The sequence below is a fragment of the Poecilia formosa genome, unplaced genomic scaffold, assembly GCF_000485575.1.
Source record: "Poecilia formosa unplaced genomic scaffold, Poecilia_formosa-5.1.2 Scaffold343, whole genome shotgun sequence".
Lineage (NCBI taxonomy): Eukaryota > Metazoa > Chordata > Actinopteri > Cyprinodontiformes > Poeciliidae > Poecilia > Poecilia formosa.
The window spans coordinates 584,095-597,096 of NW_006800282.1; the positions used below are offsets into that span (position 1 = coordinate 584,095).

Consider the following 13,002-nt stretch of genomic DNA (forward strand, 5'->3'; position numbering starts at 1 on the left):
AATTTTTCACCTGCAGTTCCTAGGCGATACATGTTTTCTGGAACAAAGAACACATACAGAACACCTCCAATAGTAAAACATAGTGAAAGAGAATTAGTAGTACAAAAAAAACGACATACACATGTATACATGCGTACACACACGTATACATGCGTACACACACATATACGCCTCCGGAGGAAAAAGAAAAACTGGGAAAAGAAAAAAAAAATTTAATTAATTAAATTAGAAAAAATTAATAAATAAATAAAATAAGTAAATACATAAATAAAAAGGGGGGATTGATGGGCACGGGGTTTACATTTCTACATTGAAGCAACAAACTCAATAAATGGTTGCTATTTAAAGTAGAATTTGTTCAAGTTTCCAGTTTTTGAATATCTAATTTTCTCCACCTTCAAAACGGACATGACCTCATTTATCTACATTGTGCTGGGAGGGCTATAGTTGATTTCCAGTTAAGAAGAAGGTGACGCCTCGCGATCACAGAGGTAAAAGCTATCACTTCCAACTCTCTTACGGAGTACTGACCGTAGTGCTCCGGGAAACCAAAGATACCAGTATGAGCTGAAGCATCAATAGTTCTTGAAAGTACAACAGACATGGTGTGAAAGTAAACTTGCCAGAAATTTGTAAGAGCTGAGCAGGTAAAAAACATATGCGCAAGATTGCAGGGTGAACTTCCACATCGATCGCAAACATCCTCCATATTTCGGGAGACCTTTGCCAGCCTGGTTTTTGAATAGTGGCATCTGAATACCACTTTGAACTGTATCAAACTCAGGCGGGCGCATATAGAAGTTTTGTGAATGGCTGTCAGGGCTGCTTCCCACCAATACTCATCAAAAACCAGCCCCAGTTCACGCTCCCAGGCTCCCTTAGTGTTCGTAGTTAGAAAGACATCATATGACTGAATCGAGTTATATATCTTTGAATTCAAAGACCTTTGCAAGGGGTTAAGTTGTATAAGTTCACCCCACAACTGCTCAGGTGGCAAGTGAGGGAAGTTGGGAAATAAGGATTTTGCACATGCCCTTATCTGGAAGTATCTAAACAGATGGGAGGGTGGGAGATCGAATTCAGATGCCAAATCAGTGAAAGAACAAAAAGACCCTTCCCTATAAAAATCCTTGAAACATTTTAGTCCCTTATCCTGCCATAAGGAGAAGGTCAGGTCAGTAATAGCAGGTGTAAACACTGGGTTTTTTAGAAGTGGGGTTAGGACTATGGGGCTTGTAAATTTAAACTGTTTCCTAAACTGAAACCATATTCTCAAAGTATCTACAACTGTGGGGTTGTGACACTTTTAAAAGCAAAGTTGCATTAAACTTGCATCAAACGTTCATTACAATTTTCAGCTTTTCATTAGAAGTGTCATTATTTACAGAATCACACTTAGTAGCAACAGTCATAAGCATTCATGAAGTCTCATTCATCTTCATGACTGGGGTTACGTCACGTTTATGACAGTTTCATGTCAGTCTTATGCACGCCCCGTCGAAGTTTTTAAAAATGTATTGCTGTGCATTTTTTAAACCATTTGCTACACTTCCTTTTTTTCTTAAATTTCCTTTAACTTTGTCCAAAACAACATCTCTGTGCTTTTTTCTGGGGTTGAGCTTAAGGGGAAGGGAGTAATGTAATTCTAGTTATAAAATCTGAAGAAGTATTTCATGACTAGACTAAACAGTGGACACTACTTTATATTTTTCTAAATTTAAGATAAAGACCTTTTTCTAACTTGTGCATTCTCAAGAAAAAAAAAAGTTGTTTATTTTTAATTTCGCAATGCGCCATTCAACATTGGTATTCTCTCTCTAACCTTGCAGTTCCCGTCCAGTGGACGAAGTTTCCAGGAAATTCAGGCTCAGCTGAATGAGGTGGCAGCTGGCCTTAACCAGTCAGCCAATGAGGTGGTCCAGGCATCCAGAGGGACCACGCAGGACCTGGCCAGGGCTACCAGCAAGTTTGGACAAGACTTCAACACCTTCCTGGATGCTGGTGTTGACATGGCTGGAACCTCCCAGGTAGGATTAGATAAGACTGCCACAGAGGTCATTTTGATTAAGTCACAATTTTGAGACAAATGATCCATAGTAGCAGGAGTATTTGATTACTAATAAGGAGATAGCAAAGAGCTATTATAAAATATAGGAAAGAAGTCACAGGAAACCAAGCTAATGGAGCACAAGCAAAGTGAGCAAATTTCAGCAAAGATTCTAACATGATATGGCAAGTAGTTGAACTCTGTGGCAGAGGAATGATGATACGTTATTATATATTAAACGCTCATTACTGAATTCATTTTTTTGGTCATAATCATGAGAAATGCCCTCTGTTAAATGGAAGCTGTTAATAAAACATCTGCCTGGGGGAAAAAAACGACTGAATTATTTCATACCATCAAAAATTTTTTTTACTATCCAGCAGACATGAAGAAACTGAGACTTTTCTGCTCTGCAGTGTCCAGTTATTTAGTCATTTTCTTATATAAATTTGGATTGTGGTTTTTAGTATTCCAAAAATGGCATCTTCTGTTTAGGGTTTTAAGAAGCAGGTAAGTTCACATTTATTCATTTTGGTTTTTAAAAACACTCTGCATGTTGTTATCATGTGTGGCTTAAGCGTTCATAAAACTGGTCAAACTTCTGATTTAAATTCTCCTGAACATTCAGCAGTTTTATTCAAGAAGAAACATTTAGTGCTCTAACTGAATTCAAACTTTTAGCCTTTCTTGTCTCTTGTAGTCCAAAGAGGATCAGACACAGGTAGTGTCCAACCTGAAAACTATCTCTATGTCATCAAGCAAGCTGCTGCTTGCAGCCAAGGCTCTGTCCACCGACCCCAGCTCACCCAACCTGAAGAACCAGCTAGCAGCAGCAGCTCGGTGAGAAATCCTCTCCCCTTTGTAAGACTGTGCCTTTTCCATAGCTAGTCTGTACTTAACATGTGTGAGTCTTTATGTCTCCAGGGCAGTTACAGACAGCATCAACCAGCTCATCACCATGTGCACTCAGCAGGCTCCAGGTCAGAAGGAGTGTGACAACGCTCTCAGAGAGCTGGAGGTAACATCTGTTATGCTAGAGCTGCCATTCACGATTCTCCATATAGCGTTATACTATAAAGCATCAAGTCTGGTTTTTAGTTTATTTTTCACATTGTAACTTTCAGTTCAGATATCAGAAGATTAGAAACAGGGATAATATGTGGCCATTGTGACTCATGTGACCCGCAGCATATCTTTCTTAGGCTGTTACCTTGCCAAGTATGTTGGCATGTCTAAAACTGTTTTTGGAGCTATCATGGACCAAACATGCAGAAATGGAGCTCCTTTTACAAAACATCAAATGCATTCTTGTCTATCTTTTTATGTTTATGATTTGTGCCTCTTGTATTTATCCTACGTTTATTGGTGTAAAAATTCAGTGTGCTACAACATCAGCAAAAAGAAGCACTTGGTTGCAGTAGGATTTTTTTTTCATACTTACTGGTTGTCTGATCATCTTGGGGTGAAAGTTGTTCTTTCAAACCATACATTCATTAGATATGCAGAAAAGTTATACTGAAGTCCAGGAATGGGTTAGTTCATGCTTCTTGGGGTATAAGAACGTTAAAATATAATAAAGCATATATATATATAAAGCATTTTATTGTATTAAATACAATAAAAACCGATCAGGTTTTTTCCTTCCGATTCCGATCACCCATGAGGGCCGATGACTGATACCGATCACCTAATTATTATTTTTTTAATCATAAGCACTACTGGTTACATTATGTGGAAAAAGGAACCATGAATTCACCTTAATTTAGATATAAAACTTGTTTTTAATAACTTTTTCCAACAACAAAACAAAAGAGGCATTGTGCAAATTGTACTGCTATCGGTAATACCATCTTTAACAGACTGAAACCATATGAAGGCTGTGAAGAGGCTAAATAATGCAAAAAGTCCAAATAAAACCTCTCAACATTGCCAAAACATTCAAGTATAAAACTTAACATTCAAAGGCAAAAACAGGATCCATTACAATAAACAATCCTGAGTTACTGAATGAAAACTTCCTGTTAGCATGGCGGCTAGCTGATTACTGCTAGCTCTGATTGGCTGTTTCTGACTGAGCGGAGTAATTATGCAAAACAGGGAGGAGATCGATTCTTTTTTCAGAGATTATCTGTCTCATGTTGACAGCGAAAGTTTTAGTATGTATGTAAATTTTTTTTTTTTTAAGTTAGATGCTGCAGCTTTAAACGAGTTTGGTGTGAGAGTCACTACCAGGTGGAGCAGAAGCGAAGCTCCGTCTGTCAGATATTACTACCTGTAGCGTAGCAGCGGTTCAACAGGAGAGCAGAACCAGCGTCTTACATCGCAGCTCGAAGACTTAAATAATTTTGCGGGTTATTTGTTTAGCTTTCTGACCGTCATGCTAATCCGGGTGAGTGTTTGTAGCTGTGCGCTGCTTTACCTGCTATCTGATCGCTTCATATGTCTGTGTTTTTACTGCAGTGAGCCTCAATATAGTCAAACTCCGTCAAGTATGGCTTTGTTTTTATGCCATATTAGATTGGTTGTGTTGATGCATTTTGACGTGCTTCACCCCCGACCCCGAAGTAATTTTCCGCCACAACATGAAACCTTCCCCATTCACTCAGTGCGTTATAGTTCCACATCGCTTAGGATTTGTTGCTGCGCGTTTGCGCAGAGTGAAGGAAAGAGGAGACCAGCTGCACAGGCAGGCTGCGAAATGAGATGCAGGTGATCGGTTTGTGTGATCGGCAACAAGAGACTGTGATCGGCGATCACCGATCATACATTTTTTCACGGAAATCGGCCGATTACGATCAGTGGCCGATCGATCGGCACACCTCTAATATATATATATATATATATATATATATATATATATATGTGTGTGTGTGTGTGTGTGTGTATATGTATAATTTGGTCTCTATATTTGGAAGCAGTCATTTTTTAAAACTTTGATACTGATTTCCAGTCCATTAGACTTGGTGTGCCATCAACAGTAATAGAAACATAGTTTGCAATAGTTTGGTCTCTGTGTGCAGTCAGTGAAAGGGATGCTGGAGAACCCCACAGAGGCAGTGAATGAGCAGTCGTTCTTTGAGTGCATTGACAGCGTCATGGAGAATTCTAAGGTACATCACACACTCGGCTGCTTTTCTTATCCTATTTAATTTTCTTTCTTCAAGGTTTCTCTTACAGACTAAATTGTTGAGGTTGAAAATAAGCCATAGCCTTAAAATGATGCACTGTACTGTCACTGAAACACTAGTAGTAAAAACACGAAAGCTCTCTAGGTGGCACGGCTGATTGACTGTTTGTTCTGGACAGGTTCTTGGTGAGTCCATGGCAGGCATTTCACACAATGCCAAGAATTCTAACCTGCCTGAGTTTGGAGACTCGGTCAGTGCTGGATCCAAAGCATTGTGTGGTCTCACTGAAGCAGCTGCACAGGTAACATGCTTTCTGTATAATACTATTTGTTTATGGGTGTGCTGTGGTGGCGCAAGGTTTGAGCATGGCCCACATATGGAGGCCTCAGTCCTCGACGCAGCTGTCGCAGGTTCGATTCCAGGCCTTGGCGACCTTTGCTGCATGTCTTGCCCCTTCTCTCATTTCCTGTCAATTAACTATCAAATAAAGGCCACTAGAACCAAAAATAAATAAATAAATACTATCTGTTTATTACCGTTGAGAGTTGTGACCAATCACCTGCTGGTGTGTCTAGGCAGCTTATTTGGTGGGAGTGTCAGACCCTAACAGCGTAGCCGGTCAGAAAGGTCTTGTGGATCCCACTCAGTTTGCACGGGCTAACCAGGCTATCCAGATGGCCTGCCAGAACCTGGTGGATCCAGCCTGCACCCAGTCTCAGGTTTGTGGTTAACACATTGCTTAAGCTGGTTTTGGTTTCTTTTTGAGTGATCCTTCATGTGATGAATTGCTCACTTACTCTCTGCTCAGGTGCTTTCTGCAGCGACCATTGTTGCCAAACACACTTCAGCTCTGTGCAATGCCTGCCGCCTGGCCTCTTCCAAAACACCTAACCCTGTTGCCAAGAGACAGTTTGTCCAGTCAGCCAAAGAAGTGGCCAACACCACTGCCAACCTGGTGAAATCTATAAAGGTTTGTACTTTTTCACTTTATGAACAGTAATATGACAAAATCTCTCACTTTATTTACAAACATCTTGCTTGTTTGTGTATACTGATTGTTGAGCTCAGCCATGTTTGGATTTTAACGCTTGAAATTTGCAGCACATCAAGTACAAAAATACTTAAATAAGTTTAAAAATGAGTTCCCAAGAACACTGATTGTTGGGAATTAGTTCAGAGGGGCCCATAACTAAGCAACAGTTATCTCTCAGCAAAATGCAGCTCAGAGGTCCAACTAGGCTCTAGAATTGTAGTCTTTTGGAAACTTTTGATTGATGTCTCTTTTGCAGGCTTTAGATGGAGCCTTTAATCAGGAGAACAGAGAGAAGTGCAAGGCTGCTACTGGCCCTTTGATAGAAGCTGTAGACAACCTGACTGCCTTCGCCTCAAACCCAGAGTTCGCCAGCATTCCTGCTCATATCAGTCCTGAGGTTGGTCCTCTCCTAACCTTTCAACTGTATACTTCTTTCTTAATAAGGCAACACACAGTGTTATTGTGATTACATTTGATTTGGATTATGAGCTATTTCACTTGTCCACTAGTTGACAGTATCCTCTGCTCTAATTTAATAACCAACAAACCTGTGCCTATTGTTTTTTCACTGTTATTAAAATGTTTTCTTGAGAAACCTAAAAGTGGATAATTTTCTTTTCTCGTGATGATACAAGTGAAACATCTCATTTATCCTTCAAACATGTAAGAATACATCACTAAAATAGAAACTGATGATGCACCAGCAAATTCTTTTGTTCCATTTGAAGCATTAAAACTGTCATTCTTGTTTAAGCATGAATGCTTAAACAAGAATGTTTATTATGATTGCTCAACATGCTGCTTGAACCAGAGTTGGAAGGCTGATGCTGAAAGGAGGGCAAACTGTATTGGGTACTGAACATTTTTGAGCAACCTGTTCCGCTGTGTGATCCTTATTTTCACCTTTCAAAAACAAAACAGTGACTCTTACATTGACATTGCAATAACTTTTTGGATGCTAACAACTTAACAGTAATGAGGAATACATTTAAAAACTCCAGGAAAACAGATGAACAACATTTGCAGATGCTGTCTCTGCTGACTAAACACTAAAGTCATGTTTAATAAAACTAAGCAGAAAAAAAGCAAATTTATAAAAGGGGATATAAGTCTTAATAATTCCAGAGAGGCAAATATCCTCCGTTACAGGAAGAGACAGGAGGCTGGAATAGCAGAGGAGTAAACTTGCAGCTTTTAGCCATTGATAACACATATATCACAGTAAAACAGAAGCTGTGCCAAATGTTCTGGAGTCATTTAAAAATTAGTTTAATCCAAACTCTTCAGGGGCACGCAGCCATGGAGCCAATTTTAACAGCAGCACAGATGATGCTGGAGAGCTCGACGGGCCTGATCCAGACCGCCCGGTCCCTGGCGGTCAACCCCAAAGACCCCCCTAAGTGGTCGGTGCTGGCGGGACACTCAAGGACCGTGTCTGACTCCATTAAGAAGCTCATCACGAACATGAGGTATGCTTCAGTCTGACTGCTGTTGCTTCCCATCTCCTTGTGATGAAACAGATTTTCAGCATCAATTTTTAAACTATAACGCAGAATAATATTACATGAACAATGTAATATATGCTGCAATATTGAATGATGAAGAAGCATCTTAAAGAAGCATATTGTTGGATTGCAATATTTAATTATAGAGGCTTAGGTTCATTTACACAGTGCATTTATTTATTTATTTTATTTTTATTTATTCACTTTATTATTAATGTTACCATAACATTAATTACCATAACTCAATAGTTGACATAGACATTGAGTTGTATTTCACATGTGGTAAACACAACTTTAAAAGAAGAACACAGCAATACTGTCTGTCACTATTATTCAGTAAATAGTACATCAACACAGATTTAGCAGCCTGCTGAAACGACTTTTATCAGCAAACATTTAAAGCATGTGTCTTCTGCCCATCAGTCTCTGTGTTGGGGAGAAATTTGGTCCAACTCTTCTTTACAACGTTGCTTCAGTTTATTATTGTAGATTTATGACATCATATTAAACAATATGTCTCTCTATATCAAGACTTTAATCCTAGATTTGGTAACTATTGTTACCAGTTTTGGTTTGTATACGTTTACAAATTAAATTTCTGAACTAAAGCTATCGCTCCTTAGCAATTATTAGGTTAACTAGAAGTATATCAGAGTAGCTGCTCATTATGCTCTCATCACTCCTTTCCTCCCGCCCTATGTGTGCAGAGAAAAGGCTCCAGGCCAGAGAGAATGTGATGACGCTATAGAGGTGTTGAACGGTTGCATCCGTGAGGTTGACCAGGCCTCTCTGGCTGCAATAAGCCAACAATTAACACCCCGAGACGACATCTCTATGGAGGTAAAGACGGCTCTAAATGCTACTTTTCCTCCTCTGTGGTTCATAATGAGCTTTAAAAGTTGACAAGAAAAAGTTATTTCTGATTAAACAAAGTTGTTATTTTGTTAACTGAGTGCTGTCATATTTTCTTGTTACAAACCTTACCTTTCAAATTTGTATTTTTCATATTTATCTTAGATTTTATTAATGATTTATTTTAGACACTGGTTTGAGTGTGTTCTGTGAAGCACTATTGTAAAGATTATTCAATACAAATGGGAACACATTGACATAATCCAAAAAGAGGGAAGCTTTTGCTTTGATAGTTCCTCTCTTTTTTGTGCTGTTTTACTGTTGGGAAGAAAATTATTTTCTTAAGTTATTCACTTTATTTGCACTAGTAATTGTGCTTTGTTAGATTTATTGTGTTTTACAGCATGTTTACCACTATTATTATTATATATGTCTTTTTACTTATTAAACATTTTCAAAATGCTGTCAATTTAACATACTTCATTTACTGCTGGGGATTGGGAGAACGAACCAGAAACACAATAATACTGGAAGTCAGCACACTACTTCCCACAGATCACTATCTGTGGAAATGGAAAATGGTGCACAGGGGTCATGCCATGGTAGCAGTTAATCACAGCAGTAACCTCTGCAGTGGCTTTGTCCTGGAAAGGGAAAGAGAGAGGAGAAAGTTTAAAAGTCTTCTTAAGTGGTAACAATTCATATATTGTAAGTGGTATTCAGAATATATCCATCTGCTTCCCTTCAACTGACAGTCACAGTTGAAGGGAAGCAGATGTTTCCATTAAATTTAATAGAAAATGAGTGGGGCTCATTTTGTTTTTTACCAAAATATTTTTATTGAGATTTTCCACTTTGGAAAAACAATCATGTAACTATCTGAACACATTTTCTTTGCAGTTATTACATGACAGTAATTATTCTTTCTCATATCAGAGAAATGAAAAACAAAGAAAGAAAGAAAGAAAGAAGAAAAAATGACAGGCATAGGATAGGAACAAAAACAGCTTCTCAAAAACAGGGGTATTCAAGCAAATTACAACCAGGTTAGATATAATTGTACGCGTCTATTCAGCATGGCACACTGCAGGTTCCAGCAAATCAAACTCAAATAAACCCTCTGACAAGTTTAAGTCCTTATTAAAATTAATGAAAGGACCCCAAATCCACTCAAAAAGATACTGTTTGGATTTCCTAATATATGTTATTTTTTCTAGTAGAAAATTAGAATACATCTGCTTTAACCACTGAGTGGCACTAGGTCTGTTGACATTTTTCCAAGCCAAAGCAATACATTTTTTTGCAGATAATGAGCTTATATCTATAAAAGTATACTGATTTCTAACAGGAACAATTTAGGATCCAGTGATATTTGCTTTGAGAGAATTTTTTCAGTTATGTCTTTCGCCTCTGTCCAAAACGCATTGATTTGTCTGCATTCCAACATGTATGAGAGTCCTTTTAGAATTACACTTTATGCAAAGATCTGGGATGTTATTATTGTATTTATTTAAATGCACAGGCGTAACATAAATACTCACTGGCCATTTAAATTGTAGAATTCTAAGACAGCTATTTATAGTCATTGTGTGGGTTTTATTGCAAGCCCTTTCCCAATCCTGTTTACTGATATTTGATGATAGGTCCATATTCCAGTTTATAAACTTTATTATTTGAGTCCTCTAATGAGTTAGAGATCAACACATTATAAAAGTCTGAAATATTGCCCTTTAATGATTTATTCCGAATCATTAATTTTTCAAGCGATGTAAGGGGAGGCTTGTTAAGATTACTGGGGGCTCATTTTTACCACCTTATAGGAACTTTGGGTAGTAATCCAAAAACTATGAGTTTTCAAAACCTATAAAATGTTGAGCTATAATATATATCAGCACCATTTTTATTTATTTTTTTGACAAATTGCTTTTCATTATAAAGATTACAATGAAATGACCTTACCGGACAGTTTTTGATCAGCTTCTGCATCTAGAAGTGAATGACTTTCCTAATGTTCTGCTGCCTTGTACTATAGACTCTTCATGAACAGATGGCTGCTTCAGTTCATGAGATCAGTAACCTGATTGATCCTGTGGCAGTGGCGGCTCGATCGGAGGCCTCCCAGCTGGGACACAAGGTAAGCACAACTACAAACACATCTGCCCTCACACACACTGTTCAACATGGAGATTTAGATAGCCATCTGTGACTTCTCTTACAAAATGACTTGATGTCTCCTAATGTAAATACTAGCGCTGCGTTTACTGCCGTTTTCTGGCCAGTGCCCGATTTAAAAAGTCTGATCTGCTGATTCAGATTTTGGCAATTTTTTTGTCTGAAATGTTAAATATAGCAACAAAGTTGCTGAGTTGTCAACAGTGGGGTCAGTATTGTTTACTGCAAATGTACAGGCAGTAAACTGGTCTGGTCTGTCAGTCAAACCTCTCACTGCAGAGCAGAAGTGGACAGTGACTAATTTTTAGTCTTTGCTGAGATGGAAGAGATCGGTGGATAAGATCGGCTTCACATGATCAGTCGATCAAAGATCTCCCAACATTAAGGAAATCGGCACCAATAAATTTGCTGGCCGATAGATTGGTGCACCCCTAATAAATACTTGGCAAAAAGCAATGTTTTAAATACTGCCCCTATATTGTTTTAGAATATTCTTTCTAAAAATCAGAAATTGGCTTCTCAATTCAGATCAGTACATGGTGCTCATCAAATGGTGGTGCATTGGAAGGCTGATCATGTGCCTCTTCTTCCTGGAACTGTTTCTCCCAGGTCTCTCAGATGGCCAGCTACTTTGAACCCTTGATCATGGCTGCCATTGGCACAGCATCCAAGATCCTCAGCAGCCAGCAGCAGATGGCTGTCTTAGACCAGACCAAGACCTTGGCAGAGTCAGCGCTGCAGATGCTCTATACCGCCAAGGAGGCTGGAGGAAATCCCAAGGTACTGAATGAACTAAGTACTCTGGATCTTTAACTGTACTTCTCATGTCCTTGTTCACAAAACGTGATGTGTTGTGTTTAAATGTTGTATCCTTACAGACACCATGCAATTCAGAATCATGTAAAAAAATGATTGTGACAGCTTATAATTTTAGAGGAGTTTCCTTCTAAGAAGGCCTGACAAAATGTACTGGCAAAAACAAATGAGTGCTTTTTTCCATCTTTTTGAACAAATCTTGTTAAATTTTTAAATATTCCAAAATCTGAAATGCAACACCTCCCTTTGTTGTTTGGAAAACCTCTCTTTGTCATGTGCTAGCATAATAAAATAGTTACTATTCAATTAATTGACTATATCCAATCAGTTTTCAGTTTTTCTTTGATAAAGAAAAACCCTTATTAGGAGTTACCTATCTTTTTAGTAGATCATTTGATATATTGGGTGTATTTTAAGAAATGCACTGATCCACACTTGATCCCAATCAGGATAACTTTAGTTGAAAGCCTGGGGGGGAAAAAAAATCTTCTTTTGAAAACAAATATTCCATATCTCTGTGATCCTGAGCTGTCAGCCTTACCCACTTGTCTATTTTTCTTTGTTGCAGGCAGCACATATGCAGAATGCTCTGGAGGATTCGGTGCAGATGATGAAAGAAGCAGTAGATGACCTGGGGGCCACGCTGGCTGAGGCAGCCAGTGCAGCAGGTGCTGTGGGTGGCATGGTGGATTCCATCAACGATGCCATCAATAAAATGGAAGACGGGCCTGCAGATGAACCAGATGGCACCTTTGTAGATTACCAGACCACCATGGTGAAGACGGCCAAGGCCATTGCTGTTACTGTACAGGAGATGGTAAGAAATCTGTTATCTGACAAAGTTTTAGTATTTCTCAGAAATCTAATTAGGTTTTTCTGTTAATGTTTCAGTGCCTTCATGAAACTGTCGCATAGAGCTTTCCTCAGACAGCTGTTCAGTTTTCTGAAAACCTCATTGCGACTGAATTCACAAACTGTAATATTTTCTCATTTCTCTTCAGGTGACCAAGTCCAACACCAACCCAGATGACCTTGGAGGACTGGCCAACCAGTTGACCAATAATTTTGGAAATCTAGCAAATGAGGCCAAATATGCAGCACTCACTGCAGAGAATGATGAAGTGAATAAATACTTCTGCTTACTAGCATGTTGTTCATTTTTATATGTTTCATGTATTTTATTTCTTTCTTCTACTGTTTTATTTTTCCAGATTGGTTCTCACATTAAGAAGCAAGTGGGAGAGCTGGGCTTCACCTGCACAGGTCTGGTTACCAAAGCTGGAGCTCTGCAGTGCAGCCCCAATGACACATTTACTAAGAAAGAACTAATTGAAAGTGCCCGCAAAGTCTCAGAGAAGGTCAGAGATTTCTTAACATATTGATGTCTTTTTTTGTTTGTGATTTGTATTTGTAATTTAATTCCCGAGAGGACCCAAATTTGGGTCCTCT

The 13,002-nt window shown here is 38.6% G+C and overlaps 1 protein-coding gene across 5 annotated transcripts in view; it reads left to right on the forward strand.

Annotated features, from left to right (window-relative positions):
* tln1 (talin 1) overlaps nucleotides 1-13,002 on the forward strand; it is a 76,346-nt gene that overhangs the window by 43,334 nt on the left and 20,010 nt on the right. For all 5 annotated transcript variants that reach the window (XM_016661778.1, XM_016661775.1, XM_016661776.1 and 2 more), the window contains 15 exons: nucleotides 1,830-2,027; nucleotides 2,748-2,887; nucleotides 2,972-3,065; nucleotides 5,068-5,157; nucleotides 5,354-5,476; nucleotides 5,751-5,894; nucleotides 5,984-6,145; nucleotides 6,465-6,605; nucleotides 7,496-7,677; nucleotides 8,421-8,553; nucleotides 10,598-10,699; nucleotides 11,347-11,517; nucleotides 12,122-12,370; nucleotides 12,555-12,674; nucleotides 12,765-12,911. In XM_016661778.1, the coding sequence (XP_016517264.1) occupies nucleotides 1,830-2,027; nucleotides 2,748-2,887; nucleotides 2,972-3,065; nucleotides 5,068-5,157; nucleotides 5,354-5,476; nucleotides 5,751-5,894; nucleotides 5,984-6,145; nucleotides 6,465-6,605; nucleotides 7,496-7,677; nucleotides 8,421-8,553; nucleotides 10,598-10,699; nucleotides 11,347-11,517; nucleotides 12,122-12,370; nucleotides 12,555-12,674; nucleotides 12,765-12,911 (2,196 nt within the window). The remainder of the gene's footprint in view (nucleotides 1-1,829; nucleotides 2,028-2,747; nucleotides 2,888-2,971; nucleotides 3,066-5,067; nucleotides 5,158-5,353; nucleotides 5,477-5,750; nucleotides 5,895-5,983; nucleotides 6,146-6,464; nucleotides 6,606-7,495; nucleotides 7,678-8,420; nucleotides 8,554-10,597; nucleotides 10,700-11,346; nucleotides 11,518-12,121; nucleotides 12,371-12,554; nucleotides 12,675-12,764; nucleotides 12,912-13,002) is intronic.